The 25,232-nt window shown below is 44.9% G+C and overlaps 2 protein-coding genes across 5 annotated transcripts; one reads left to right on the top strand and one right to left on the bottom strand.

Annotated features, from left to right (window-relative positions):
- Positions 1 to 4,010: 4,010 nt before the first annotated feature.
- On the top strand, positions 4,011 to 12,085 carry msh2 (mutS homolog 2 (E. coli)). The gene is made up of 16 exons (XM_010864516.3): positions 4,011 to 4,270; positions 5,509 to 5,654; positions 5,736 to 6,014; positions 6,563 to 6,709; positions 6,898 to 7,047; positions 7,715 to 7,848; positions 8,302 to 8,501; positions 9,246 to 9,355; positions 9,427 to 9,550; positions 9,635 to 9,785; positions 9,866 to 9,963; positions 10,069 to 10,314; positions 10,388 to 10,592; positions 10,737 to 10,984; positions 11,055 to 11,221; positions 11,372 to 12,085. Exons 1-16 carry the CDS (start codon positions 4,063 to 4,065, stop codon positions 11,546 to 11,548), a joined length of 2,790 nt encoding a protein of 929 aa, XP_010862818.2. The 5' UTR covers positions 4,011 to 4,062; the 3' UTR covers positions 11,549 to 12,085.
- A 918-nt stretch (positions 12,086 to 13,003) lies between these two features.
- On the bottom strand, positions 13,004 to 24,989 carry fbxo11b (F-box protein 11b). Of its 4 annotated transcripts, none has more exons than XM_034292202.1 (21): positions 24,651 to 24,989; positions 22,975 to 23,132; positions 19,755 to 19,836; positions 19,527 to 19,671; positions 19,192 to 19,321; positions 19,012 to 19,095; positions 18,781 to 18,913; positions 18,584 to 18,690; positions 18,272 to 18,383; positions 18,060 to 18,166; positions 17,729 to 17,866; positions 17,406 to 17,623; positions 16,752 to 16,932; positions 16,543 to 16,665; positions 15,341 to 15,426; positions 14,917 to 15,248; positions 14,689 to 14,796; positions 14,239 to 14,319; positions 13,762 to 13,870; positions 13,559 to 13,657; positions 13,004 to 13,415 (listed from the first exon to the last, which is right to left on the bottom strand). In XM_034292202.1, exons 1-21 carry the CDS (start codon positions 24,736 to 24,738, stop codon positions 13,286 to 13,288), a joined length of 2,751 nt encoding a protein of 916 aa, XP_034148093.1. In that variant the 5' UTR covers positions 24,739 to 24,989; the 3' UTR covers positions 13,004 to 13,285. The 4 variants fall into 4 exon arrangements, with proteins under 4 accessions (XP_034148093.1, XP_034148094.1, XP_034148095.1 ...); XM_034292203.1 differs by having other exon boundaries at positions 22,975 to 23,129; XM_034292204.1 differs by lacking the exon at positions 14,239 to 14,319 and having other exon boundaries at positions 24,651 to 24,988.
- Positions 24,990 to 25,232: the final 243 nt, after the last annotated feature.

Here is a 25,232-nt window from a genome sequence, read left to right as displayed (position 1 = left end):
TTTTACTATACTACAAGCACAGGTATACTACAAGCACATATTATTTTTGCAATAATCATGCAAAACGTGTTTTGTGCTTTTGTGCGTGCGTTTTGTGCGTGCGTTTGTGTGTGGGGCATGCATATGTGTTTCTGCAGTAGTAAGCTGTAATTGTTCACACTACATTTCAGGTCAATCACAGAGACGCTGTGATCCACACGTTAGTGCCGTCATGTCAGTCAACTGTCTCGCTACAGAACAAGCCTCTTTTCTAGTGTGTAATCTGGTGAGGGAAATTATGTTGTATTTCAAGCCAAATGTTCATATTTCAGTGGAGTAGAAAGTAAAGTATTGACATAGTAAAAAAATCATGTTTTGTCTCAAATTTGGTATTAGACACTGTTATAAGAATATTGTTTGCTTGAAGTGGGGCACAATGTAATGCACGTGACAAATATAGTGACTTCCAAATTCTGGAATGTTTTCTAACATTGTTGTTATCTGAATGTTTTATTTTTTGCCTTGGAATGACAAGGATTCTAAAAAAATAAATAATAAAACAGCTCTGTAAATATTCTTCAATAGACATTACAGCCACACAACATTTTTCGGATCTAGGCCCTTTTGTTAAATAGTAAATAAAAGCCAATGGCATTCAAGGTCAAAGCAAAACCCCTGTCAGGTAAGCAAAATTACACATTTTATAAAATTATACAATCAGCATTGACACAATCAACAGATCCCAGCAGAGGGCGCTGTGGGGGAAGCCTAAAAATAAAATATCCAGATCACATTATAATTTATTACATATTGATATATCATAGTCTGAATGTCAGCATTGTATGTTTGGCTTACATATTGCCTTCTACTTTAAGCAAGAAGATGAACATTCCTTATTGAGCTCTGCTGGGGCAAGAATGCCCAAACAGTCAATCAAATATCTCTCTCATATCTCTCTCAAGTGAGAAAACAAGCACTTGAATCGCATTTTCATTATTTTAAGTTTCTTTTTAAAGTAAAGTAAGTGGGGAGAGGTGATTTAAATGCGCTTTTGATGTAATTCAGCTACTTTTCACAAGGTCGTAGCAAATATGGAATATCCCCTTTAATCTTGATTAAACACAATTAAATGTGCTCAAATATGACCTAAAATAAAGAACTCTGAAAAGCAGTGCATAATGTGGAATGTTTTATTGTAACACAATAGTCTATATAGCAAATTATTGAAAGCATTTATTTAGAACATTTTACCAGAATGTAAAGCTTTTCACGCCTCCAATGACAAAGTAGGCCTTCTTCTTCTGAGCAATGATCTTCAAGTTTGAACTCGTGTACACTTGCACTCATTCACCCACATGCACACACACAGCAATTCGTGTTTGATGTTCCACAGTTTATTACATTGATGAAGTGTTCGGCACATGTTTCAGCATTGTGCCAGCCTTATATTTTGTTCATGGTCAGAGCCTGTGAATGCAGTAACTGTCAGTAATGTGATGCATAGTAACTCAGAGGTAGTTGTGGTTTGTCCGTTCGTTCATTCGTTTGTTCATTTACTTTGGACAACGAAATAATGAGTAAACGACTCCTTTTTTCGTTTATTTAAAATCACCTGATATTTCGATTTTCCCCTGTGGGTGGTGCTAAATCTGGAATGCCTGCCATTGGCTAAATACACAGGGTAGGCATTGTTTTTCAAATTAAGAGTTTACCTGAGGATCTGCGTGAAGTGGGCCTCCTACCCAACGCAAAACTTCGGCAAAATAATCTCAATCGATGGTGCTTCGTTTGTGCTGGTTTGTGCCGTTAACATTTTCATTTGTGCTGTTATCATTTTATATATATTAAATAATATTTTATAGGTCATTCTGAGGTCACTCAGCCCCCCAACATCCTCTGAAATCAACGAAAATATTATAGTTCGTTTCTGCTGCTTCGGTATAATACAGTGGGGAGAACAAGTATTTGATACACTGACGATTTTGCAGGTTTTCCCACTTACAAAGCATGTAGAAGTCTGTAATTTTTATCATAGGTACTCTTCAACTTTGAGTGACGGAATCTAAAACAAAAAGCTGCTTTTCTGATGTATCAAATACTTATGTTATGCAATAAAATGCAAATTAATAATTAAAAAATCATACAATGTGATCTTCTGGATTTTTTTTTATTCCGTCTCTCAAAGTTGAAGTGTACCTATGATAAAAATTCCAGACCTCTACATGCTTTGTAATTAGGAAAACCTGCAAAATCGGCAGTGTATCAAATACTTGTTCTCCCCACTGTAGGAAGCTAACAGAATAAGAAACGTGTATTTCACCGTGATTCCTAGCAGAGCGACACCGTTGTCATCCGTAGCTGGAAAACCAGTCAAGCAACGTCATCCGCCCAGTGTCACCAGCAGCCAGCTACTCCCGTATGCTTCCACCTCGTGAAAGTGAAGAAAGAGCAGAAAAAATAGGCAGATGGAATCCAAAGTAATAGAATCTCTCCGAACCCTGACAAACTCTTTGGCCACCTCAGTAGAATTCTTGAAGATAAATGTATGTGGTAACTGCTAATTCTCAGGGGCCATCCGTTCCAGTGCATACTGGAAGACCAGCTTAGTTTGGTTGTGGAAGCAGATGATCAGAATCGGAAAGAGTTTAACTGCCGAGTACGTTTCGCAACAAACAAGGATTATAGATTTGTCCAGTTGAGCGTTGTGTATGTATCTGGGGAGGGTTTATAGATTTGTCCAGTTGAGGGTTGTGTGTGTATGTGGCGAGGGGTTATAGATTTGTCCAGTTGAGGGTTGCATGTGTATCTGGGGAGGGTTTATAGATTTGTCCAGTTGAGGGTTGTGTGTGAATCTGAGGAGGGTTTATAGATTTGTCCAGTTGAGGGTTGCGTGTGTATGTGGCGAGGGGTTATAGATTTGTCCAGTTGAGGGTTGTGTGTGTATGTCGAGAGTTTATAGATTTGTCCAGTTGAGGGTTGTTTGTGTATGTGGGGACGGGTTATAGATTTGTCCAATTGAGGGTTGTGTGTGTATCTGTGGAGGGTTTATAGATTTGTCCAGTTGAGGGTTGTGTGTGTATGTGGGGAGGGATTATAGATTTGTCCAATTGAGGGTTGTGTGTGTATGTGGGGACGGGTTATAGATTTGTTTTTGTGTGTGTGTTTTTTTGTTTGAGGGTTTGTGTGTATTGTTATAGATTTGTCCAGTTGAGGGTTGTGTGTGTATCTGGGGAGGGTTTATAGATTTGTCCAGTTGAGGGTTGTGTGTGTATGTGGGGACGGGTTATAGTCAGTTTGGTTCTGGGAGCATGTTCATGAGGCCTACTGCTGTAGGAAATAAACTGTTTTTGTGGCAAGAGATTTTGGTCCTGACAGAAATCAACCTTCTGCCTATTAGATTTTTCGTGTCTGGAACAGCCCTCCAGGTTCGCACATCCTGTTGTCCTTTTCAAGATTCGTCGGTCTCAAGCACCCGCGCAGTCTTTCACAGTGTGGTGAAACCCTTCACATCCTATTTTTGGGAATCATGGGCGCCACGTCCTCCGGGCTAAACAGTAGAGGGACCATCCAGCTTATTAACAGTGCACAATTCAAAAGCCAGTATACGTGACCGGATATTGATTAACGAGGTGGTGGAACCTTGTAGCCTCCGGATGTCTTTTATTTATATTTAATCTGCACCGGCCAAATGAAGGGAGTGCCGGACAGTGACAACCAGTTCTAAGCTTTTTTCAACCCACCATCAGCTGAAGGAAGCTTGGATAAACTGTTTGAAAATAAGTTATGTCCCCACATGAAAATGAAAATAAAATGTATTGCAATGTGAAATGTACATTAAATACTGATGGTTAGTGAAAACGTTACTAGAAAATTTTGTTGTAGGCCTAAATATTACATTTTGGGCTTTTTATTTTCTGTTTTGAGTTTTCTATTGAATTGCACCAAAGCAATAACAAAAACTTTTTTTTTTGTTTATGTTAAAGACGTAGCCTCTAACGCACCGTTTATTTTATGGGAAAAGGAAAAGCAGGACAACCTTTACGTAACTTCCTGTTTCTTCAGTCCGTGGCGGGAGTTTCCAGCATGGCGGTGCAACCAAAGCAGAGATTGTCCATGGATGCTGCAGCCGAACATGGCTTCCTCAATTACTACTTCTCCATGCCGGAGAAACCAGACACCACTTTCAGGATCTTTGACCGGGGAGAGTACTACACGGTACACGGGACTGATGCGTTATTCGTCGCAAAGGAGGTTTTTAAGACCAACGGAGTCATCAAGACCCTGGGCTCAGGTAGATTAACGTTACTTGGACGTACTGCTACGTCCGTCCTGACATAGCTTGCTACGTCCGTCCTGACATAGCTTGCTAGTTGGCTAACACACATCCAGCCATGTGCATTGACGTCAAACTACTGACATAACATTTTATTCCTTAATACTGCTAACCAACCTTGCTGAACTTTTTACGTGGCCTACGACAAAATTAGCTACCCGGTTAACTAGCTTATGTGCTAACCATAGATATAAATCATAGATGAGACATAGTTCTAGCTGACTTCTCCATAGCTCCTCCATCTTACCTGGGAACAGTTAAGCTACTTAACACTTGTCATGGTGGTATTTTGTGCAGCAGTAATTTGGTCCAGAAAAAGGATGAACGATGCAAAGGAGGTGGGAGTGTTTACGCGTCAGTAATACTGCAGAAATGTATAATAACATACTTTACATATTTTTAATCAATGAACAAGAACGCTAATCCAGTCTAACCGTAGCTGTTGAGTTTCGTAACTTTACAGTATCAGAAACCTGTTTGTTTTTTAAATTAACGGTGTCAGTTTGCTTGAACATTAATTCATATTATGTTTAACTTGTTATTTCACAAATTGTGTTTGTCGAAAAACGTAATTACTGTATATAATCAGCAGATGTCGATGTTGGGTAGCCTTTGTCAACAAAAAAGTAGCCTTGTTACTGCTATTTCTGTTCTCTGATTGCTATGCTACTGTTAGCATACCAAATTAAGTGAGCTTGCTCCGTTTAACGTGTATATATATAATAAATACATGTATTATCAGTTAATTATCTTTGGAAAGAAATATACGTTTGCACTGTATTTGAAATACTCTCATGTGTCTTCCTACATTAGCCATAGCCATTTTGTACTCATTAATTAATTAATAAATGATTGAAAGCAATTTAATATATATTTTTTTGTTAATATTCTGAAAAGTACAGTCATTTTATGTATTATGTTGTGCATCACAGTGGCTATTTATATATTATTAAGGAAATATATCTGTTATAAGAAATTGCCATTTCTCCTATGTCTTTGTATTATAGATTGTTTAGAACAGGTCCCGGTTAAGATGGCTGTCAAATTGCCCCATTCTGATTTATGGGGGCTGAATGACAACAGCCCATTTACTATTCTATTATCTATGGCGCTAAGAATACCTACATAATTAGTTAGGTTTAGTTTCTTAGCTCATAACGTTGGCAAATTGCCTTAGTTTTATGTTCTGTGTGTAGGAAGCCGTAAGCTGGAAAGTGTGGTTCTCAGCAAGGCCAACTTTGAAGCCCTGGTCAGAGACCTGCTGCTAGTGAAACAGTACAGAGTGGAAGTCTATAGGAACCACAGCAAGACAAAAGATCACAGCTGGCAACTGGAGTACAAGGTACAGTCACTCAAGATGAAATGTATGTTCTAACAGTTCTCACATTCCTATCTTTCTCATTTAATATGGTTTTTGCTGCAGGCATCTCCAGGTAATCTGACCCAGTTTGAGGAGGTTCTTTTTGGTGGGGCAGAGGGAAAATTGGCTCAATCGGCAGGAGTTGTGGCTGTACGATTGGCTGTTGGGTCTGACGGACATCGTGTGCTGGGTGTGGGCTACGTGGATGCTTCGCTGAGGAAAATGGGAGTGTGTGAGTTTCCTGACGGAGAGACTTTCTGTAACCTGGAGGCTCTGCTGGTACAGCTGGGCCCTAAAGAATGTCTGCTACCACAGGGAGACAACACTGATAACATACGACAGGTGAGAGAGATGGCACTGTGTGTGTGTGTGTGTGGGAGATGCGATGCCTCGTTCACTTTTCATGTTTGCTCTCTGTAATGTTGCGGCAGATGTTCCTTTGAAGACTGCCCCACTATGGAGTGGAATTGAAAGGGCTCCTAGCGGTTTAAGTGCCTGTTGCAAAACAGATGCTGGATACTTTGACCGCATGGGCTATAATCCGTCAACATAACCAAAAGTTAGCAGCCCCGCTTCTTTCCCAGGCCAGTTTGACTTGCTGCTTAAACGTTTTGGGGAAGAAGTAACCTAATGACATTTTTCATTAGGTTCTGAAACAATATAATTCTCATCTGTTGAATGCTGAGGTCATATTTTGCAGTCTCCAGAAATGAATGCGATCTCTGATGAGAGACAGGTGCTCTTCCATGCGTTACAGGATTTGTCCAACCAGTAGTGGAATGAGATTGCGTGAAGAGGATGTATGATGTAACGACTGAGTGAGGGTGTGTTAAATGGGGGCGGGGGTGAGCGAGGGTGTGTTAAATGGGGAGAATATCTGCTGTCTGCAGGTGGTACAGCGTGGAGGTGTGTTGCTGTCGGACAGGAAGAGGTCAGAGTTCAATAGTAAAGATGTGACCCAGGACCTCAACCGACTGCTCCGAACCAGGAGAGGAGAGGCCAATGCCTGCAACCTTCTGCCCGAACTAGACAAACAGGTAATAACTCCTTGGCCAGGTCTTCTTACACACTTTCTAGTTCTTAGGCCAGTGGCGGTCAGCTTGTGCCTCAGTAGCTTGTTACGCTAGCATGTATTACCATTGGTTGAGCTCTTTATAAAATCGGACCATTTTTGCCTAACACCCATACTTCACTAATACATGTGTATTGTTTGTGTGTGTTCCAGGTAGCCATGTCGTGTCTGGCAGCTGTGGTTCGTTATTTGGATTTGCTGTCTGACGAATCAAACTTCAGCTCTTTCAGCCTGACGACACTGGACCTCAGTCAGTATATGAGGCTGGACAACGCAGCTGTACAGGCCCTCAACCTCTTCCAGGTTTGTTAAAACTGTAACGTCCACGACTTGCCCGTACTTATTCGGCGCTGGGTTTTAGGGGTTTCAAACTTTGGGAGCCAGTGGAGGAGAGGGGTCATGGGAGAATTTGGGAAGGTTGATCACCAGGCGGGCTGCAGCTTTCTGGATGAATTGCATGAGTTTGGTGGCAACAGCAAGGGAGCCCCACCAACAGCAGTGAGTTACAGTAGTCCATACGGGAGATTTCTAGCCGCTTCATCACTTCCTGTGTGGGGTAAGGTTGTAACTCACGTGAGGTAGAGCAGTGAACTCTTGCCACAGCTTGTAAAAGTGTTGACACGTTGTGTACCATGTCACATGATCCGGTTTGTGCCCCACTCTCTTGGCTGACTGAGGTGTGATAGTGATTCCGCTTACAGATGCACATACAAACAGCATACAGTATTAGACATTCAGCCCAAAATAGGAGGTTTAAAAAGTATGTTAATCGCAAAAGACCTGGGTTGCATTTTTAAGTTTGCGTGTGAACCCAAGAATCTTGTGCAAATACAATATTGTGATATTGTCTAAGTGGTACAATATGTTGTGAAATGCTATCACAATATTTACCCATCAATACTTTCTCTCTCAGAAGTACTTGGATTACTACATACTATCTGGTATGATTTCATTGGCTCATTCTCCTCAGGGTACCCTTAATGACACCAGCGGAGCACACTCATTGGCTGGGCTGCTGAATAAGTGCCGTACCCCTCAGGGCCATCGATTGGTTAACCAGTGGCTCAAACAGCCACTCATGGACAAGAACAGGATTGAGGAGAGGTGAGTCCAAACTCTTCTCGTTACCTTTCCATCTACCTAATCTCTGTACTCTTATGTGAATCCACAAAGGTCTCCAGAAGCTGTTTCTGCATAGACATTAGGTTAAGCAATCAGGCCTAAATGTTTCAACTAGGCACGTCTAGCCCATGAAATCAAAAGCATTCCTTATGACAGGTATTTTAGACTGAAAACATGTAATAACATGAAAAGCTACATAAGACATTGACTTGAATGTTGGTTGTACCTTTTACGTTTAAAAAAATTTTTCACTTCCCAGTGAATTCAATACACGTCTGGTCTGTGGAGCCTTTGCGAGGCGTTACCAGAAGTATAAGACATCTGGCTTTGAGTATTGTCAATGGAAAATTTCCAGTTGCCCACTTTTGCTGCCATCTTCTGGGCTCTCTTTGTGATGCAGCCACTGTGTGTGTGTGTGTGTGTGTGTGTGTGTAGGCTGAACCTAGTGGAGTGTCTGGTGAATGACAGTGAGGTCCGACAGACCCTTCAGGACGATCTGTTGCGGCGGTTCCCAGATCTCCAACGTTTGTCCAAGAAGTTCCACCGGCGCTCTGCAACGCTGCAGGACTGTTACCGTGGTTACCAGGCCGTGGGCCAGATCCCTGCACTTTTATTTGCTCTGGAAAAACATCAAGGTAAAAACACCAGGGGGGGAAACAAACCGAATCGAAAAACGAACCCCATGGTTAAATACACAAGGGGCTCTGTTAGGAGGAGTTACTTTAAGCAGACATTTGATAAATATTTAAGGGTGCAGTTTGGTCGCATCTCATCCCATTAAGATGGCCAAGCTCCATCAAAAGCACACTGTTCTTTTAAAGTTTTCTCACACGTGTCGCCACAAATCCCAGTCCCAATCAAAATGACATTCAAGTGGTTGTTTTGAGAGGGGGTGGACTGCTTTCTGCTTCAGTGTGATCAAGTGGGTTGTCACTCTTCTAACGCAAGGATTGGTTTACATGGTGGGATTTTTTAGGTGGAAGGAGACTTCAGATGGATGATCATGTGACCGGAGTGCACCTATTAATAGTAGAAAGGTGTTAGTCTGTCTACTGTTGTCTCAGCCATTTACAAAGGGTTGCTTTTATGCTTAACAATGTCGTGTAAATGTCTAAATGCAGACTTGTTTGAATGCTGTCATTTCCTTGTGATTAGCTACAGCTTCAGAAATTGGTCTGGGTACCTACAATTATATAAACTTACCGAGTACGCTAATAGTCTTATCCCTTTTCTACAACCAAGCATTTTACTTTTCCAGTCTGTACGGTCACAAAGCACATTTCACTGGCTTGATAGTTTGTTTTATTTGCCCTGGGCCATCTGGCAAACGTTAGAGCAGACAGACTGTCTTAACTCCCCAGCACTGTCCTGTATTGTAGGAAGCCACCAGATGCTCCTGGAGGCTGTGTTCATCTCCCCTCTCAGAGACCTGCAGACTGACTTTATCAAGTACCAGGAAATGATTGAAACTACGCTCGATATGAACCAGGTAGGGTGTGCTTGCATGCATTGTTGGGTTTGTGTGATGTACAATACACTAGACAGTGTGTGTGTTTGTAGGTGGAGCACCATGAGTTCCTGGTGAAGGCGTCGTTTGATCCAGTGCTCTCTGAGCTGAGGGAGAAGATGGACTCAATGGAGAGCAGCATGGACAGTGTACTGAATAGTGCAGCACGAGAACTGGGTACACACAAACACACACTCACACAGACATGAGAAACATTAAATAGACACTCTGTATAAACAATCCATTTCCTTGTGTGTTTAGGTCTGGATGCTGGTAAGACGGTGAAGTTAGAGTGTAACAATGTGCTGGGTTATTACCTGAGGGTGACCTGTAAAGAGGAGAAGAGTCTGAGGAACAACAAGAAGTTCACAACACTGGATGTACAGAAGAATGGAGTGCGCTTCACCAACAGGTTTGTCTGGCAACACACACACACACACACGTGTTCTTGGGCCTGCAGTGCACTAACTTTGTGTGCGTGTGTGTGTGCAGTAAGCTGAGCTCTCTGAATGAGGACTACACCAGGAGCAGAGGGGAGTATGAGGAGGCACAAAACGCCATAGTGAAGGAGATCATCAGCATCGCCTCCGGTGAGAACACGCGTGACCTCTGCCACTTCCTGTGAGGCCGGATGTAGAATGAGAGGTGAATGTTGGAAGTGAACCCCCTGACTTTTAGCGCTCCTGCCTCCCCAGGCTATGTGGACCCCCTGCAGTCGCTGAGTGACATAATTGCCCAGCTGGATGCCGTGGTCAGCTTCTCTGTGGCCTCGGTCTCTGCCCCCATCCCCTATGTCAGGCCACAGCTTCTGGATACGGACTGCAGACGCCTGGAGCTCCAACAGGCCCGGCACCCCTGCCTTGAGTCAGATGCAGACACAGCCTTTATACCTAATGACATATCCCTCATACAGGGGGAGCGGAGCTTCTACATCATTACAGGTAGATGCTGCACTGTGTTCTAGTAACAAGACCCCTCTGGCCTGGCTGACTCGTTTACCCTCCCCCTTTGCAGGTCCTAATATGGGTGGAAAGTCAACCTTTATCCGGCAAGTGGGCGTTATCTCTCTGATGGCTCAGATTGGCTGCTTTGTGCCCTGTGAGAAGGCTGAGCTCAGCATGATTGACAGCGTTCAGTGCCGTGTGGGGGCAGGGGATAGCCAGATCAAGGGCGTGTCCACATTCATGTCTGAGATGCTGGAGACGGCAGCTATTCTCCGGTGAGTCATTTTAGAAGAGGTCATACAAAAAGTTATATTACCAAACCAAGACAAAACCCAGTGGAAAAAGACCACTGGAATATCATGACTGGTTAAAGTCATTTAACACGTCCACTGAGACATTGATTAACCTTCTCCCTCTAGTTCTGCCACAAAGAACTCTCTGATAATAATAGATGAGTTGGGTCGAGGAACGTCTACGTACGATGGATTTGGTCTGGCCTGGGCTATCAGTGAACACATCGCCACCAAGATCGGCTGCTTCTGTCTGTTTGCCACTCACTTCCACGAGCTTACCGTGTTGGCCACCGAGCACCCCACTGTCCATAACCTGCATGTCACCGCTCTGACTACTCAACACACACTCACCATGCTCTACCGGGTCAAACCAGGTATGCTCGCACACACACACACCTGTACTTTCCAGTGTATGGAGCAGTGGTTGACTGTGTGTGTGGGTAGGTGTGTGTGACCAGAGTTTTGGGATCCATGTGGCGGAGTTGGCTTGTTTTCCACCTGCTGTGGTTGCCATGGCGAAGCAGAAGGCGGCAGAACTGGAGGAGTTTCAGGAGGAGGAGCCTAGCGAGGAGGAGGGGCCAGAGGCCAAGAAGAGACGTAGCGACAGACAGGTGAACAACCAATGAGTACACATACACACTACTGTTTTGACTCTTCTGTCTGAAATGTTGAGCTTTGTTCCTCCTGGCTAGTATTTACTGAGGCCACACCATGATTCCAAGGTCATTGATTGGGTGTGTACTTTCTCCTGGTCTCTCCAGGAGGGAGAGGCATTGATCCAGTCATTTCTAGAGAAGGTCAAATCTCTGCCAGCTGCCACAATGACCGACCAGGAGGTGAAGGAGAAGCTTAAAGCCATGAAGGAGGAACTTCTTGCCCATAACAACGCTTACATCACAGATCTCCTGGCAAGCTCCACCCCGATCCCCTCAACCTAACACCTGCCTTGTGGTTGGCACACATCTTAGCACGACATCCCCAATGGCAGTTGTAGTAATCAGCGCTTGGTCGATTCATTTCAGTGTTCCTCCACATCTTTCTAGTTTTATAGAATGTTTAACCTGGTTTCAACTTAAACTGTTCACAATTCTTTGTTTGGTTTTGTATATTATTGACTGTAATAATTTTTGTTCATAAACCCCCACCCCTCTTAGCAAAGATGGCAGATATGTAGAGTAATCAACATTTTATAATGACCCATCTGATTTCATGAAATATCTACTATACGAGTATAAGCCTATAAAGTAGTCATGTGCTGTTTTGTGTAGTAAAAGGTAAAACGTCATACTTTAACAAAAATTCACCGCTAGCATATTTGTTATGCATAATTAAGTTACTTCTTGACAGTAGGGCATAGCTACATGGGCCCTGGAAATCTCATTCACCAATTCAATTCATTTGATTATTAAAAAATTATCAAACTTCAGTTAGACACACACCACTGATCTAATAAAGTTTTATTTTCTTACAAATGACCAGTTTCTCATTCTTTTTTTTCTTTCTAGGAAATTAAACCTTTTTTAATTCATACTAGCATCTACATAATGGTTGTTTAATACTTCACAATATATTAAGTCTAGATGTTATGGTACACCATGCATATGATCCAGGCTGCATGAAGAGCCACAGTCACCACAATAAACAGGGAGAGGAGAGGATGCTGCAGAGTCACTCATCTGTCCCAGGCTGAAGGCCTGATGCCTTGTATCTGACCCCCTCCAGGAACACTGAGTACATATTAACACAACCATTCACATGCCCCTAAACAACAGCCATTCACGCATACAGATGCAGACACACACACTCTGTTACCACCTATATCTAGTAGCCTGGAGAGGGTCTGTAGTGTTAAACTCGATTCTCTTTCACAGAAAGAACTGACCCACTGGGACGAGCTACTGCAGCAAACCTGGGCTAACAACAAAAATTAATAATTATAATATAGAATAAAAAGACATTCAAATACAGTAAGATTTTTGCTTGAAAATACAAAACTACATGAGAAAGCATTAAAATAATATCTGTTGATCAGAATAACATATAAAAGCTGAAGTGCTCGATCACAAAGTCTCTTTTCTTTTAGCTGAATGTATGTATATATCAGCAATCTGCTGCCTAGTAACAGTTGCCACAAGGACGGCAACATCTCAGAACAGGAAGTTTCTTTCTCAGTGGGCGGGGCTACATATCTTTCCCTATCTGAGGAAGAAGTCAGATTCCCAGGACCAAGGAGAGCCTCAGAGGTGCAGGGCCATATGCACAGTAAGTCTCTCATAGGCAACCCTGACATTATCATCAGTAGCCTGACACTTCCCACACACGCTCCTCGAGTCCCTCCATTTTATCTGTCCATTTGGTGTCCAGAGATGCAGCAGTGAGAATCTCATGCGGCCGTTCAGTCAGAGTCACTTTCTCATTATGTAGACCGGGCGATTGCAGACTGAACCAAAAAAAAGACCAGTCAAATACAGACCAGCTCCTCAGGTCACAGGACGAGACTCCCAATGCAACAGACCCATTCTGAGCCTCAAGAGTTCCTCCGTACTGTTGCTGATGAGAACACATTCAGTCTCTCTGGCCGCAGTTCTGAGTGTGTGTGTGTTTACAATGTACATGAGTGTAGTATGTGTTGTGAATGTGTAGTGTGTGTGTGTAGATTATAAGGGGGCGGGGTTTCAGTTGTGCTGCAGAGTGTTGGACTCTATGGGTGGGGCGGAGTCGTAAAGAGTGTCTGTGTCGTGTGTTGGTTCTCCTGCCAGGGTACAGGGGTTGGACAGCGTTCCCGCTCCACAGTCACAGAAAAACCTAAACAGAGAAGAGGATTAACACACCAAAATAAGTCCAAGCAAGGAATATGTCGCAGTGTTCCCCGGGAGGAAAAACGGTGCTGGAAGAGGCCCTAGGTGGAAGTATCTAGCCAGCCCAGCACACGGCGAGGGTCAACTTACCTATCGTGTCGTATAAACTCAACGTCGTGTCCTTGGTGACACTTCTTGATGCAGTTCACACAGATGGCGTTCCTGTCCGTCGTATTGCAAGTGTGACACCTGGACGCACAGCGTTGACAGAGCGCGTCATTTCACTGCGGTGTAACTCCATGAATGTATTGTGTGTGTGTGTGTGTGTGTGTGTGGGGGGGGGGGGTACCTACCTATAGAAGTCATGCATGGGGTAGGAGGTGTAGCTGGAGATCTTGTAGAGACACTGTCCTCTGCTCACGGCCTTCTCGATGGCATCCTGGTTGTTCATTATTTTGTTATCTAGAAGAGAGGAGGAAGCGGGATAAGTATCTCCACTGAATGGGCTTCGACCAAACAAATATCCAGACTGCAGAGACCCATTTACATTATAAGCCAGCCACTGTCATTGTGCGTCTCTCTGCAACTTAATTGGCGAGGCAATAATCTGAACGAATGTGCTATGCAAGCTGTTCACCATAGTAAGCTGAATGCGCTGTTTAATTCGTTCCTAACACACTGGTTGTGGGAGTCCTTTTGACATCCACTGGACATCCACTGGGACACATGGAGCGGTAATATTCATTTGAACTGGACCCCAGCTTTTGAACAGTCAAAGATATTAGAATATGACCACATTCCTGAAAGCCAAGACTCTCAGGAACACATACGTGTCTTCTGTTTCCATCTACGATGCACACAAGATGTGCAGGGCTCGTTACAAGGGCGAGTGATGAATCTGTGTAGAATGACTGGGGGAAATTAATTAATTAAAGCATATACCTTCCTTCAAAAAGCATATACTTCCTTCTGGCAGAAATTTTACATTTCCTGATCTGAATTATTTGTGCTACAACGCTCACTGAGACGACACCAAAAAGGCAAGATTCAGGATCAAATCAAATCATTTGTATATTTCGGTACCCAATGCGTCCAACAATAGAGAATGAAATAGTTTCATGGTCCATGTTAACACTGTAATTTCTTCCAATTCCCCTTGTTCAATGGATAGCCAAATGCTCGCCACGTGAGTTTTATTCTCTCCAGAAAAGTGACTACCATTCTATTAGTGATGAACTACCCCAAGTTTCTAGCACTAGACTACCCTAATTGGTTAGTACCTTTCATGGTGACGTTGACACCTGAGGCAAGAAACAGGCCCCCGAAACGGTTGTTGAAGATCTGGTTTCCCTCTAGAGTGGCTGTGGCGTGGTTGGTTATCTCAATCCCTAAAACGGTAAAGGACATTGACAACATTGGCGTTGGATGAGGACTGGTTACACTACTTATCAACCAGTATTGTACGTTACTGTAGGTCATCGTAAAACGCGAATGCACGGGCAAATGACCTGCAGCGAAGCCGTCAAAGATCCGGTTCTTGCGGAGTACCGGGTGACTGTTGGTGCTGATCAGGACTCCTGCCTGGGCGTTCCTGAAGATGTCGTTCTCCTCCAGGAGACCTCGTCCGCCGTTGAAGATACAGATGCCTCCGTCCCTCCCGTCATGGATCTTGTTGCGACGCAGCGTGGGGTTGCTGTCCGTCTTAATCCACACACCTGCCATGGCATTGTCGAAGATCTCATTGTCCTCAATGAAACCCAGACCCGAGTTGTAGACCAGAATGCCTCCGTTCTGTCCCCCCCAGATCTTGTTGCGTCTGATCTTGGGGTTGCTGCCCGTCCTACAGCCAAACAGAGTCAGTGAGGCCATGTTCTAACGGTGAAGGGGCATTACCGTAACCGTTGACAGGCGTGTGAGGAGGCAAGGACCTACCGTATCTGAACACCCGAGTACATGTGATTGTAGATGTCGTTGTCTTCCAAGACCCCATGACCGTTGTCATAAAAATACACCCCCACCTGAAAAAGGGAGGACAACACATTTCAGAAATGCCAATAACTTGCACACAATACTCAATATATCGACGTTAAACAGTTGTTTTTTTTTGCCAATATATATTAAAAATATGTTTCTATATAGACCCTTTATTCATTAGTTTGTAGATGCTCCTTTGGCAGCAATCACATATTGAAGATTTCTTGGGTATGCCTCGACCAGCTTTAATCACCAGGATTTGAGAAGTTTCTCCCATTCATCCTTGTAGATCCTGTCAAAGCTCTGTCAGTTTGGTGAACTGCTATGTTTAGGTCTTGGCTGTGTGCCTTAAGTCGTTGTCATGCTGTCAAATGAATCATCCCCCCAGTCTGAGGACCTTCTGGTCTGGTTAGTTTGGTCAGATGGACAGTACTAGGAAGTCTTGGTGGTTTCAAACTTCCATCATTTCACAAATTATGGAATCCACTTTACTGCTGGCAACTTTCAAAGCTTTAGCGATTTAATTTTATAACCTTCCCCAGATCCATGCCTCAACACAACCTTGGAGGTCTATGGAGAGTTTCTTTATGACTTGGTTGTTGCTCTGGCTTGCACTGTGAAGTGTGGGACCTTCCATAGACAGGTGCATGCCCTTCTAACTTATATCCAAGCCAACTGAATGTCACATGTGGACTCAAAGTTCTAGAGGAACCTCAGGGATGACCAGAGGACAAGATGCATCTGAGCTTAATGTGCAGTGTCATGGCAAAGGGTCAAAATACTTACTTACATGAGATATTTTAATGTTTTTTCCCAAATAAAATGCACATTGGGTATTGTTTAGACCAGGGCTGCTCAAACCTGTTCCTGGAGATCTACTGTCCTGTAGGTTTTCTCCAACTCTAATTTAGCACACCTGATTTTAATAATTACCTGGATGAAAAGCTAAATCAGGTAAGTCACAAATCAGGTTGATGAGAAAACCTACAGGATAGTAGATCTCCAGGAACTGGGTTGGGCAGCTGTGGTATAGGATGATGGCAAAAACAAATACATTTAATGAATTATAAATTCAGCGTAACTACAAAATGTGGAGAAGTGGTCTGAATACTTCCCGAAGGCTCTGTAGTACCCCAGTTAACGGTGCCAGACTGAGTTACCTGCTTGCCGCTGTGGATGCGGTTCCTTCGGAGGACCGGTGTGCTGCCAGTGGTCACCCAGACACCTGCCAGCGTGTTGCTGTACACCTCGTTCTCCTCGATCACACCCTGGCCCTTCTCATGCTACACACACACACACAGTTTGGTCAACATCTCCCGAGAAGCTTGAGAACCCACAGGACTCAAATCTCAATAAGACTTGTGTTTACCACGTAGATTCCGCCATGCTGTCCGTCGTGAATCTTGTTGTGGCGTACAATTGGGCAGCTATTGGTTCTGATCTGGATTCCTGCCAGAGCATTGCCATGGATATCATTCCCCTCGATCAGACCACGGCCATCGCCGAATATGTACACGCCCCCCTGGTTACCGTTGAAGATGGCATTGCCCCTGAAGATGCACAGAACGGAACATTAACAAGTTGCTCTTAATACTAAGAGGTGATGTGAGTACCGTATTGCATCGTAGGGTCACCGCGGGCGTACCGTACCGTAGGGTCACCGCGGGCGTACCGTACCGTAGGGTCACCGCGGGCGTACCGTACCGTAGGGTCACCGCGGGCGTACCGTACCGTAGGGTCACCGCGGGCGTACCGTACCGTAGGGTCACCGCGGGCGTACCGTACCGTAGGGTCACCGCGGGCGTAACGTACCGTAGGGTCACCGCGGGCGTAACGTATCGTAGGGTCACCGCGGGCGTACCGTACCGTAGGGTCACAGTGGGCGTACCGTATCGTAGGGTCACAGTGGGCGTACCGTATCGTAGGGTCACAGTGGGCGTAACGTATCGTAGGGTCACAGTGGGCGTAACGTATCGTAGGGTCACAGTGGGCGTAACGTATCGTAGGGTCACAGTGGGCGTACCGTATCGTAGGGTCGCTGTTGGAGGTGATCCAGACTCCAGCAAAGTTGTTGGCATAGATCTTGTTTTCTATAAACTGTCCTCGTCCTTTTTCATGTACATAGATGCCACCTGTCTGTCCATGATGGATCTCACACCGAACCACTGTAGGGTTAGCATACGCCTTGACCTCAAAGCCTGCTATACGGTTCCTGTGAATGTTACAGCTCTCAAAATAACCCTGCGGGGGGAGGAGACGCTCAATCATTGTCATGGCCAGACAAACGGTAAAGAGCTGTCTGCTGAAGAGTGAGAGGTTAGAGGTCAACGGTCAGAGGTGAGTTACCATGCCGTGGTCGAAGGTGAAGACTCCTACGTCGCGGCCGTGGTGGATATGGTTTCGTCTGATGATAGGGTTGCCATGGTTTTTTACCCAGATCCCCGCCAGCGCATTATTACTGATCTCATTATCCTCATAGATACCCTGTAATTCATTAAGACAATTTCCCTCAAATACACCATTGCCATTTTCCACATTGTTGTCCTCAGTTATACCCTGTAATTCATTATCACGTCATTGTCCTCAGACACCACACAGGAACACAGAGAGGGTGTTTAAATGTGGTTAGTGGTGTCTGTCTGAATGGCCACTGATGTGTGTGTGTGTGTGTGTTTACCTGTGCATGGTCAGTGATGTAAAGTCCAACATTCTCACAGTCGCTGATGTTGCAGTGTTTGATAGTAGGACACGCCCCCTGGCCGCTCACACACACAGCCGAGCCCACTGGAGAAGGGACACACTGCATTACCCAACATGCCTGCCTGGAGTCAGAAATGACATCACTCGTCGTGCTTCAGCGGGGAGACAGGGCAGGCCCAGGGCTGTTACCTGTGCAGGTAGATCTGATGATACAGTGGTCTATGTTGGGGGAACAGTTTACTGTGATCTCCAGACAGTGGTGGGCGTTGTGGTGCTGGGCTGATTTATCTTCCGGGTTAAACTACGGAGAAAAGCAGGTTAAACATGAAGTGTGTGAAGGGGTGTGTGTTGATTGACGGAGCGTGTGCCCGAGTCGACATATGACAGGGTCTGAGTGTGTTGTATTGACAGGGTGTGTGTGTGTGATGGGGTTCAATGTATGACAGGGTGTGTGTGTGTGATGGGGTTCAATGTATGACAGGGTGTGTGTGTTCAGTTTACCCTTATGGTCATATATCCCACGTAAGCGTCCTCTGATCCCTCCATGAAGACAAATGTTGAGTCTCTGGTGTTTTCAATCACCACCTTATCCGACACCTTACCAGGAGCTACAACAATGAAAAGGTAGGCCCATTTCACCATTATACAGTGACATCCATTCCCAGTCACCCAGTCACCCAGTCACCCAGATACCATACCTGCTCCTATCATGGTGATGGGGGACTCTATGTAAATCCACTCGTCAGTGTAGATCCCAGAGTGGACGAAGATCAGGCCGTCAAAATGAGCTTCCTGAACCCCTCCCAAAGCGTCCTCTATTGTGTCATAGTACTGAAGACACAGACACACACTCATGTAGACTCGAGCTAATTCAAGCTGGTTGACAGCCCTATTGAAAATGTGTAGATTTGTATGTGTGAACAACTTACCAGCATATTCTCCCTGCCTTTGTACCTCCCAGGGTTGCTGTAAAAATGTTCAGCAAAGCCAGGCTTCACATGGGCTCCTTTGTACTGCAAACCAACGTAATTACAATGTTAAAATAACATGAAAGAAGTGCACACCCTCATAGAAGCCCACGCTCAGAGAAACACACGCACAAAACCCACCAGTTGCTGGAAGCTGTCCTTCCAGGGGTTGGGATGGTCGTGTTCCTCCGGGCTGACCTGGTAGAACCTGCCTGGCTCAGGGTGCATCATGGGACGCGTGTACTCAAACACCTCCATGTAAAGACGCTTCCTGGAGACGCGCGCGGAAAGGGTACACGGTCAACACCCGGCACCCGGCACGGACCCCACGTTGACCCGTAAACAGGTCACAGTGAACAATGTTTCGCATGACAGACGTGCACGTTACATGATCAGGAACTCTATATTATGTTAAGTGTGATGATGGAGACAAGGTTTCTTTACAACAGGCTGTCGGTGGACTAGGCTGTGGGTACCAGAGAATAGGGTCGTTGGCCAGCTGGCTGAAGCGTTTGCAGACGCAGGCTGTCTGACACAGGTCCTGCTCCAGGAGATACGAGAAGATCTTCAGAACTACCTCATCCGGAAGCTTCTGCTGCAGGTACTGCTCCGCGGGGGCCGCTGCGCACACGCACGCATTAGTATCAATACATAACGCACACACAGACTTCGAAAGAACCTAGTCCATCAACACAGATTCTTACCGGGCAGGTCGTGGCTCTTCCCGGAGACCCTGGCCCGTTTGGCTCGGTGGCTGAAGGGTTCTGTTGTGGAGGTCGACGCTCCCTGTGTCGGAAACAACACACATCAGCAGGAGGCGCGCGCCGCTAGTCCCCCAACCACGGGAAGGCTAACGCATGAACACGGTCTCTCTCTCACCGCCTCTCCTGAACCCAACAATATGCACGTTGTAATATGCATGTCAACGGAATATGCATAACAGGGCAGTTTTACACTGCTACATTATTGTGCCGAGGGACTGGGGTCAGTCTGTCCGGTCTAAAGTCCCAATAGTTTGCGTTGCATTTGTTTATGTGACGGGGGCCAAGGGTCAGTGGGAAAACTATGCTCAGGGATCCTTATGAATCCAAGGAATGCTCTCTCTAACTCTCCTGGTGCCCGTTAAACCTTAAGAGAACACTTGGACCTCCTCTCAGGAGTACCTGGCCTGAATGACCCGTAGCTGTCCTTGTCCAAAGTGCCCCTGGTCGTGCTGTAGATCAAGCTGCTGCCTGATGATTCGTGCGGACACTGCCCACACCCCACCTGGTCGTCCATGTCCTTGTCCACCTGGTTATGCAGCTAATTTGTACTCTGATTAAAGACTCTAGACTCAGTCCACCCGCATTTATTGACCTGCTTGTCATCTGAACATGCAAAAACATTGATGTGACCCAAAATGCACTCAAATAATCTTCACCCGGCACAGCCAGAAGAGGACAGGCCCCTCAGAGTCTAGTTCCTTCCTAGGTTTCTTAGTTTCTAAGTTTAAACACTATTAGTGAGTTTTTCCTAGCAACTGCATTAACTCTTATTGTTGCTTGCAATTTGGGGCTTTAGGCTGGGTATTTGTAAAAGCACTTTGTGAGAACTGCTGATATAAAATAAATGTAACTGATTTATTGGTCTAGGCCTACTGGAACACGACAGCCAGCCAAAGGTAGATTACCACTTTTAAAACGACTTATTGTAAGTGATGGATTTAATGAAATAACCCATAGCATGCGAGGAGCCATGGTGGAGTGGTAACACTCTCAGGTCAATGAACATCTTTCTGCAGGGGACCAGGCTTCAATAGACTCCACCTCTGATTAAAAGGGAAGACTATTCCATTTGTCTCTCTCTGATTGCTCCTGGAAATAAAAACCTCGCCAAAAACAATGAATGTAAATAAGGAATTGTCCCACTGCCTGTCAAGTAAGGGAATCGTGGATTTCCCTTCCATATCCAACAGCACTGCACAGTTTCTGAAATCAATACAGTAGCCAGCTATACGAGCAAGTACTTTTAAACTTAATTTACAGTAGGACACCTATTAGCCTACGGGTTTTGTTTTCTATTACCCTCTCTGTCATTATCTAGGCAAAGACCATCTCAGATGAGACCATGGCGGCTAGCAGTGTACAATGTTAGTACATAACCTTTCAGACGTATGAAGGCTACGTATGAAGGCTACATTACACTACTCACCTGGGTAGGCATAGAGTTAGACAGGTGAAGCGTTGTGGGCTGAAGAACAATTCCCTGATCAGTCAATCTGAGATTCATTTTATATTACAGAACTGTTTTTTGTTTTTTTATGTTACATCAGTTATACTGGCACATAGTGATAAATGATCCTATTCCTTGCTAATCAAATTTTCAGATTGATAGCAATTTTGTAGGACATATAAATTTATAAAAACTGTGACAAAGGGCTAATTTGGCTACTGGACTATGGATAAGAACAACGTATTGCAAAAATGGAAACATGTCAGAATAGCTTCATGATGTTAAATACCCAACATGGGTACAACATTAGTAGCAACAGAATACTCAGTCACATCAAATCCTAGGCCACCAGTTCAGCCATTCTAAAGGCCTCTGATGTCAAAGACAAACTGACTAACACCAACGGTTTTTCTGAGTGTCTCCGCAAATGCACATAAAAGGTAGTCCTCTTTTTTAAAAGAAGGCGAAATAAGACTATTGCCTAATCCTTTTCAATAAAGTCCTGGGTGGTTGTTGTTTTGCAACTATACATTTGTCAGTGATGTCACACTAGCCTCTTAGCATCGATCGAGAGCATGTTGTCTTTGAGAGAGCTTCTTTTGTATAGTGTTCCGTAACATTTGTGAACAAAAATATTCTCTATAGAGGATAACTCAGCCCTTACCCCTGTCGGTGCTTCCCTTAAATATGCACACCACACCTGAACTCTGCAGGTCACTGGATGGATCTACAGCTCTGTTTGGATTGAGTACGAACACCCTGTTAAATGAGGACCTTCCTCCCGGTGATTCCCTCAACTGAACACAACCATCCATATTCGACCTACTCAACCAGTGTTCTATTTTCCACTATGAAACGGACTATTTCATAATAACATTTATTTGCTCTGTTGATGTTTCAAATGCTCCCTTTAAAAACTGCAGCCGTAATTTTCACAGAATTTTTGTTTGCAACACTAAAAGATCTGGACCTTCAAGAAGCTATTACGCATCTGTTTATTCTGTATTTTGCACAGTCTGCTCTTCTCAGGTTACTCTGGAAAACGGTGCTCTTTTAATAAGGTTCGATCAAAGCCGAATGGTAAATGCAAGATCACATGGCCTAATAACCACAGTATTGTACATCCAATAGCAGACCCCAAGACAAAAAGCCTGTATAATGTTACCGGCCAATTAAAACCCCACAGCATTTGGGTGTTAATGGTAATCCCTGCAGCACTACTGGGCACTGGAAACATTTGTTTGCACACCGTTTAATGGGGATGTGCATTTAGATGTTTGAGTTACACAGTCATATCTTGAAGTGGCCTAGTGTTATTTGAATGATGTAAAGTGTACCCATTTCAGAGCTGAGGGGTTTAAAATGGTCGTAAAGTAACCTACCTCTTTTTTGTGCCCTGTTGACTTTTGGCCAAAAGAGAGAAAAATAATGGTCCCCCCCCACTTCCAGTTGGTGATATGTGGAGGCATATCAGATAGTGTGGGTTATTTATGACAGTGTACACATTTGGATGTGTCTACTTTTGTCCAGTTCTGTTATGTAGAACACTGATCATTATGATCCTGAAGTTCAATATTATCTAACTTCATGAAACTAGCAACATTCTCAGTTTGGCCAATCACCGCATGTAGAGAACGTACATCTGCAAAACTAATAGGGTGATGTGACCATCACAGAAAGGTGAAGAGGCTTCCCCCTCTCCCCCACACTGACCTCCATAGCAGTCTTGCTAGGGCAGGCGGCTGCTGTGCTAGAGGCTGTCCTCTTGGGCAGTAGAGACTTGCGTCTGAGCTGGTAGGGGCTGTTCCCCGCTGCAGGTCCTGACTCCTCCACAGCCACCTCCGCCGCTGCAGCCGGAGCCTCCTCATCTGCTACACATAGGTGACACAGTCAGAGCGCAGTCGCCACGGTCAAAGCGCAGTCGCCACGGTCAGAGCGCAGTCGCCACGCAGTCGACACGGTCAGAGCGCAGTCGACACGCAGGTGATACGGTCAGAGCAGTCTACACACATACATCAACACTGCACAATGACACAAACACAGCACTAAGACATGTCCTCTTTAAGCACAGTTGAACTTACTGACAGATGACACATTTGCTCAGCAAGGATTAAGACAAATATAGTCAGATGCAGTTTAAACAACACCATCTACCCACAAAAAGTAATCTCTCTGGTACTGCATTTGTCAGGGACGTACTGGGCCGATTACAATACAAATCAATGAGTACTGACCGCTGATGGCTGGAATAAACGCGCTGCGACCATTTATAGAATGTGTGGTCATGATGTATTTGATTGAACGTATAACCTATGACAGCGCAGGCTTTAGTATTGCCGGGCTGCGTGGGTGACAGACAGACAGACAAAGGTTGGTGCTTGATAATCGCTGATGCGTTGCAGCGGGTTCGACGACTGTTAACTTTGTCTAGGGCCCGTTTGAGCCATTTCCTTTCACTGGGGGTGTACTGGCGTCTGTCCCGTCACACCGTGATAAAGCGACAGTCTCCGATAAGCTCTGAACAGACCTGCCGGTAACTGGGCCAAAGGCTGGTCAAGCAGATCTGCACAGGACAGGAGTCTAAACTGAATGACTAGTTAATTAGGTTATTGTTAGTTAGAAACCTAATTCGTAAATACGCCGTGTAAACAAACCACGTCACAGCGAGTTAACCTACTCAAACAACTGGTTAACACTACTAGCTTAGTTGGCTGGTAAGTTAGCTGGCTAGTTAGTTAAATGATATACCGTAACTGATTAGTGTGAGTCATCCGGTTTGTTAGCTAACGTTCAGCTGGTTGAATGCATATTACGAAATCACTAGGTAGTTAACCTGTCCAAATTACGTCTGATTTCTTCAAAGCAATGGAGACATGTTATGTGTTATATTAGTACCGTTACAGAAGCTAGCTAGCTAGCAATTGGAGTCTGATAGGTGGCTAACTACGGCAACACACCCCAAAAATGGCAGTCCAAAAACTCAACGCAGATTAATTTCGTCCGAAGCGTCTGATAGCTAGCTAGTGGCGAACGCTTACTGCCAATGCCCGTGCATGATGACACGGCCTGGCAAAGTCAGTGAGTTCCCCACGGTCGTCGTTATGTGTGCATTGTGGGCCAGTTGGACAGTAGCTGGCTAGTTAGCGAGGTGACGTTAGCTTGCTACGCAGTAGGGAAAGCACTCACTTTGTTACCCCCAGCCCTACACTAGTGGTAGCCACAGTCACTCAAGCCAAACAAAGCGCGGCCTGGCCAGGGCCACATAGTTACAAGCCTCGGCGTTTCCTAAATAACACCCCCATGCCAGGCAGCAGAGGTTCGGGTCATAGCAGACCCTAGTTGCCTGACACGACTCCAGCATTCAATGCTCTGACGGTGGTACCTCTCACCTTGGTCCCCCTCGTTCCGGTCGGGCTGCACCGGGCGCGGCCTTGAGACTCGCCTGGGTCTCCGGTTGGTGGCTCTGACGGAGTTCATTTGGGGAGTCAGTTGTTAAAATACAGAAAGCGTTCCTCGACCGTCCGCTTCACGCTTCAACACAAGGCCTCAAATACAACCCAGTGCGCCTTTCTCTCAAACCTGCAACCAGAGCGCTAACGTTCTACCCGGGGTGTAGTTAGTGTTTTTCTGTCTGCTCCCCCCTGTACAGCTTGCTTGCGCTGTCTCCGTGTGTAGCAGGAGAAGCCATTAACTCAGGGACACTGGACGACCTGACACCAATCACATTCTAGACTCACAGCGACCTCCTGTGGCCAAACATACACATTTCTTGATATAGTGTTTCTCAAACCACTTTCTGGGGACCTACATATTTTGCACAATGTTTTTTGTAACTCACTTGATTGACATAAATCAAAGGCTTAATTATAAATTAATGAGTTAAATTAGGGGTGCCTTCTCCGGAATAGATTAAATACATGCTATGGCTCTGTGGCCCTGATGAGAGCTTTGAGAACCACTGCTTTAGACAA

This window comes from Esox lucius, chromosome 5, assembly GCF_011004845.1.
Source record: "Esox lucius isolate fEsoLuc1 chromosome 5, fEsoLuc1.pri, whole genome shotgun sequence".
In the NCBI taxonomy this organism is placed as follows: domain Eukaryota; kingdom Metazoa; phylum Chordata; class Actinopteri; order Esociformes; family Esocidae; genus Esox; species Esox lucius.
This window is presented reverse-complemented; position numbering and strand designations above follow the sequence as displayed.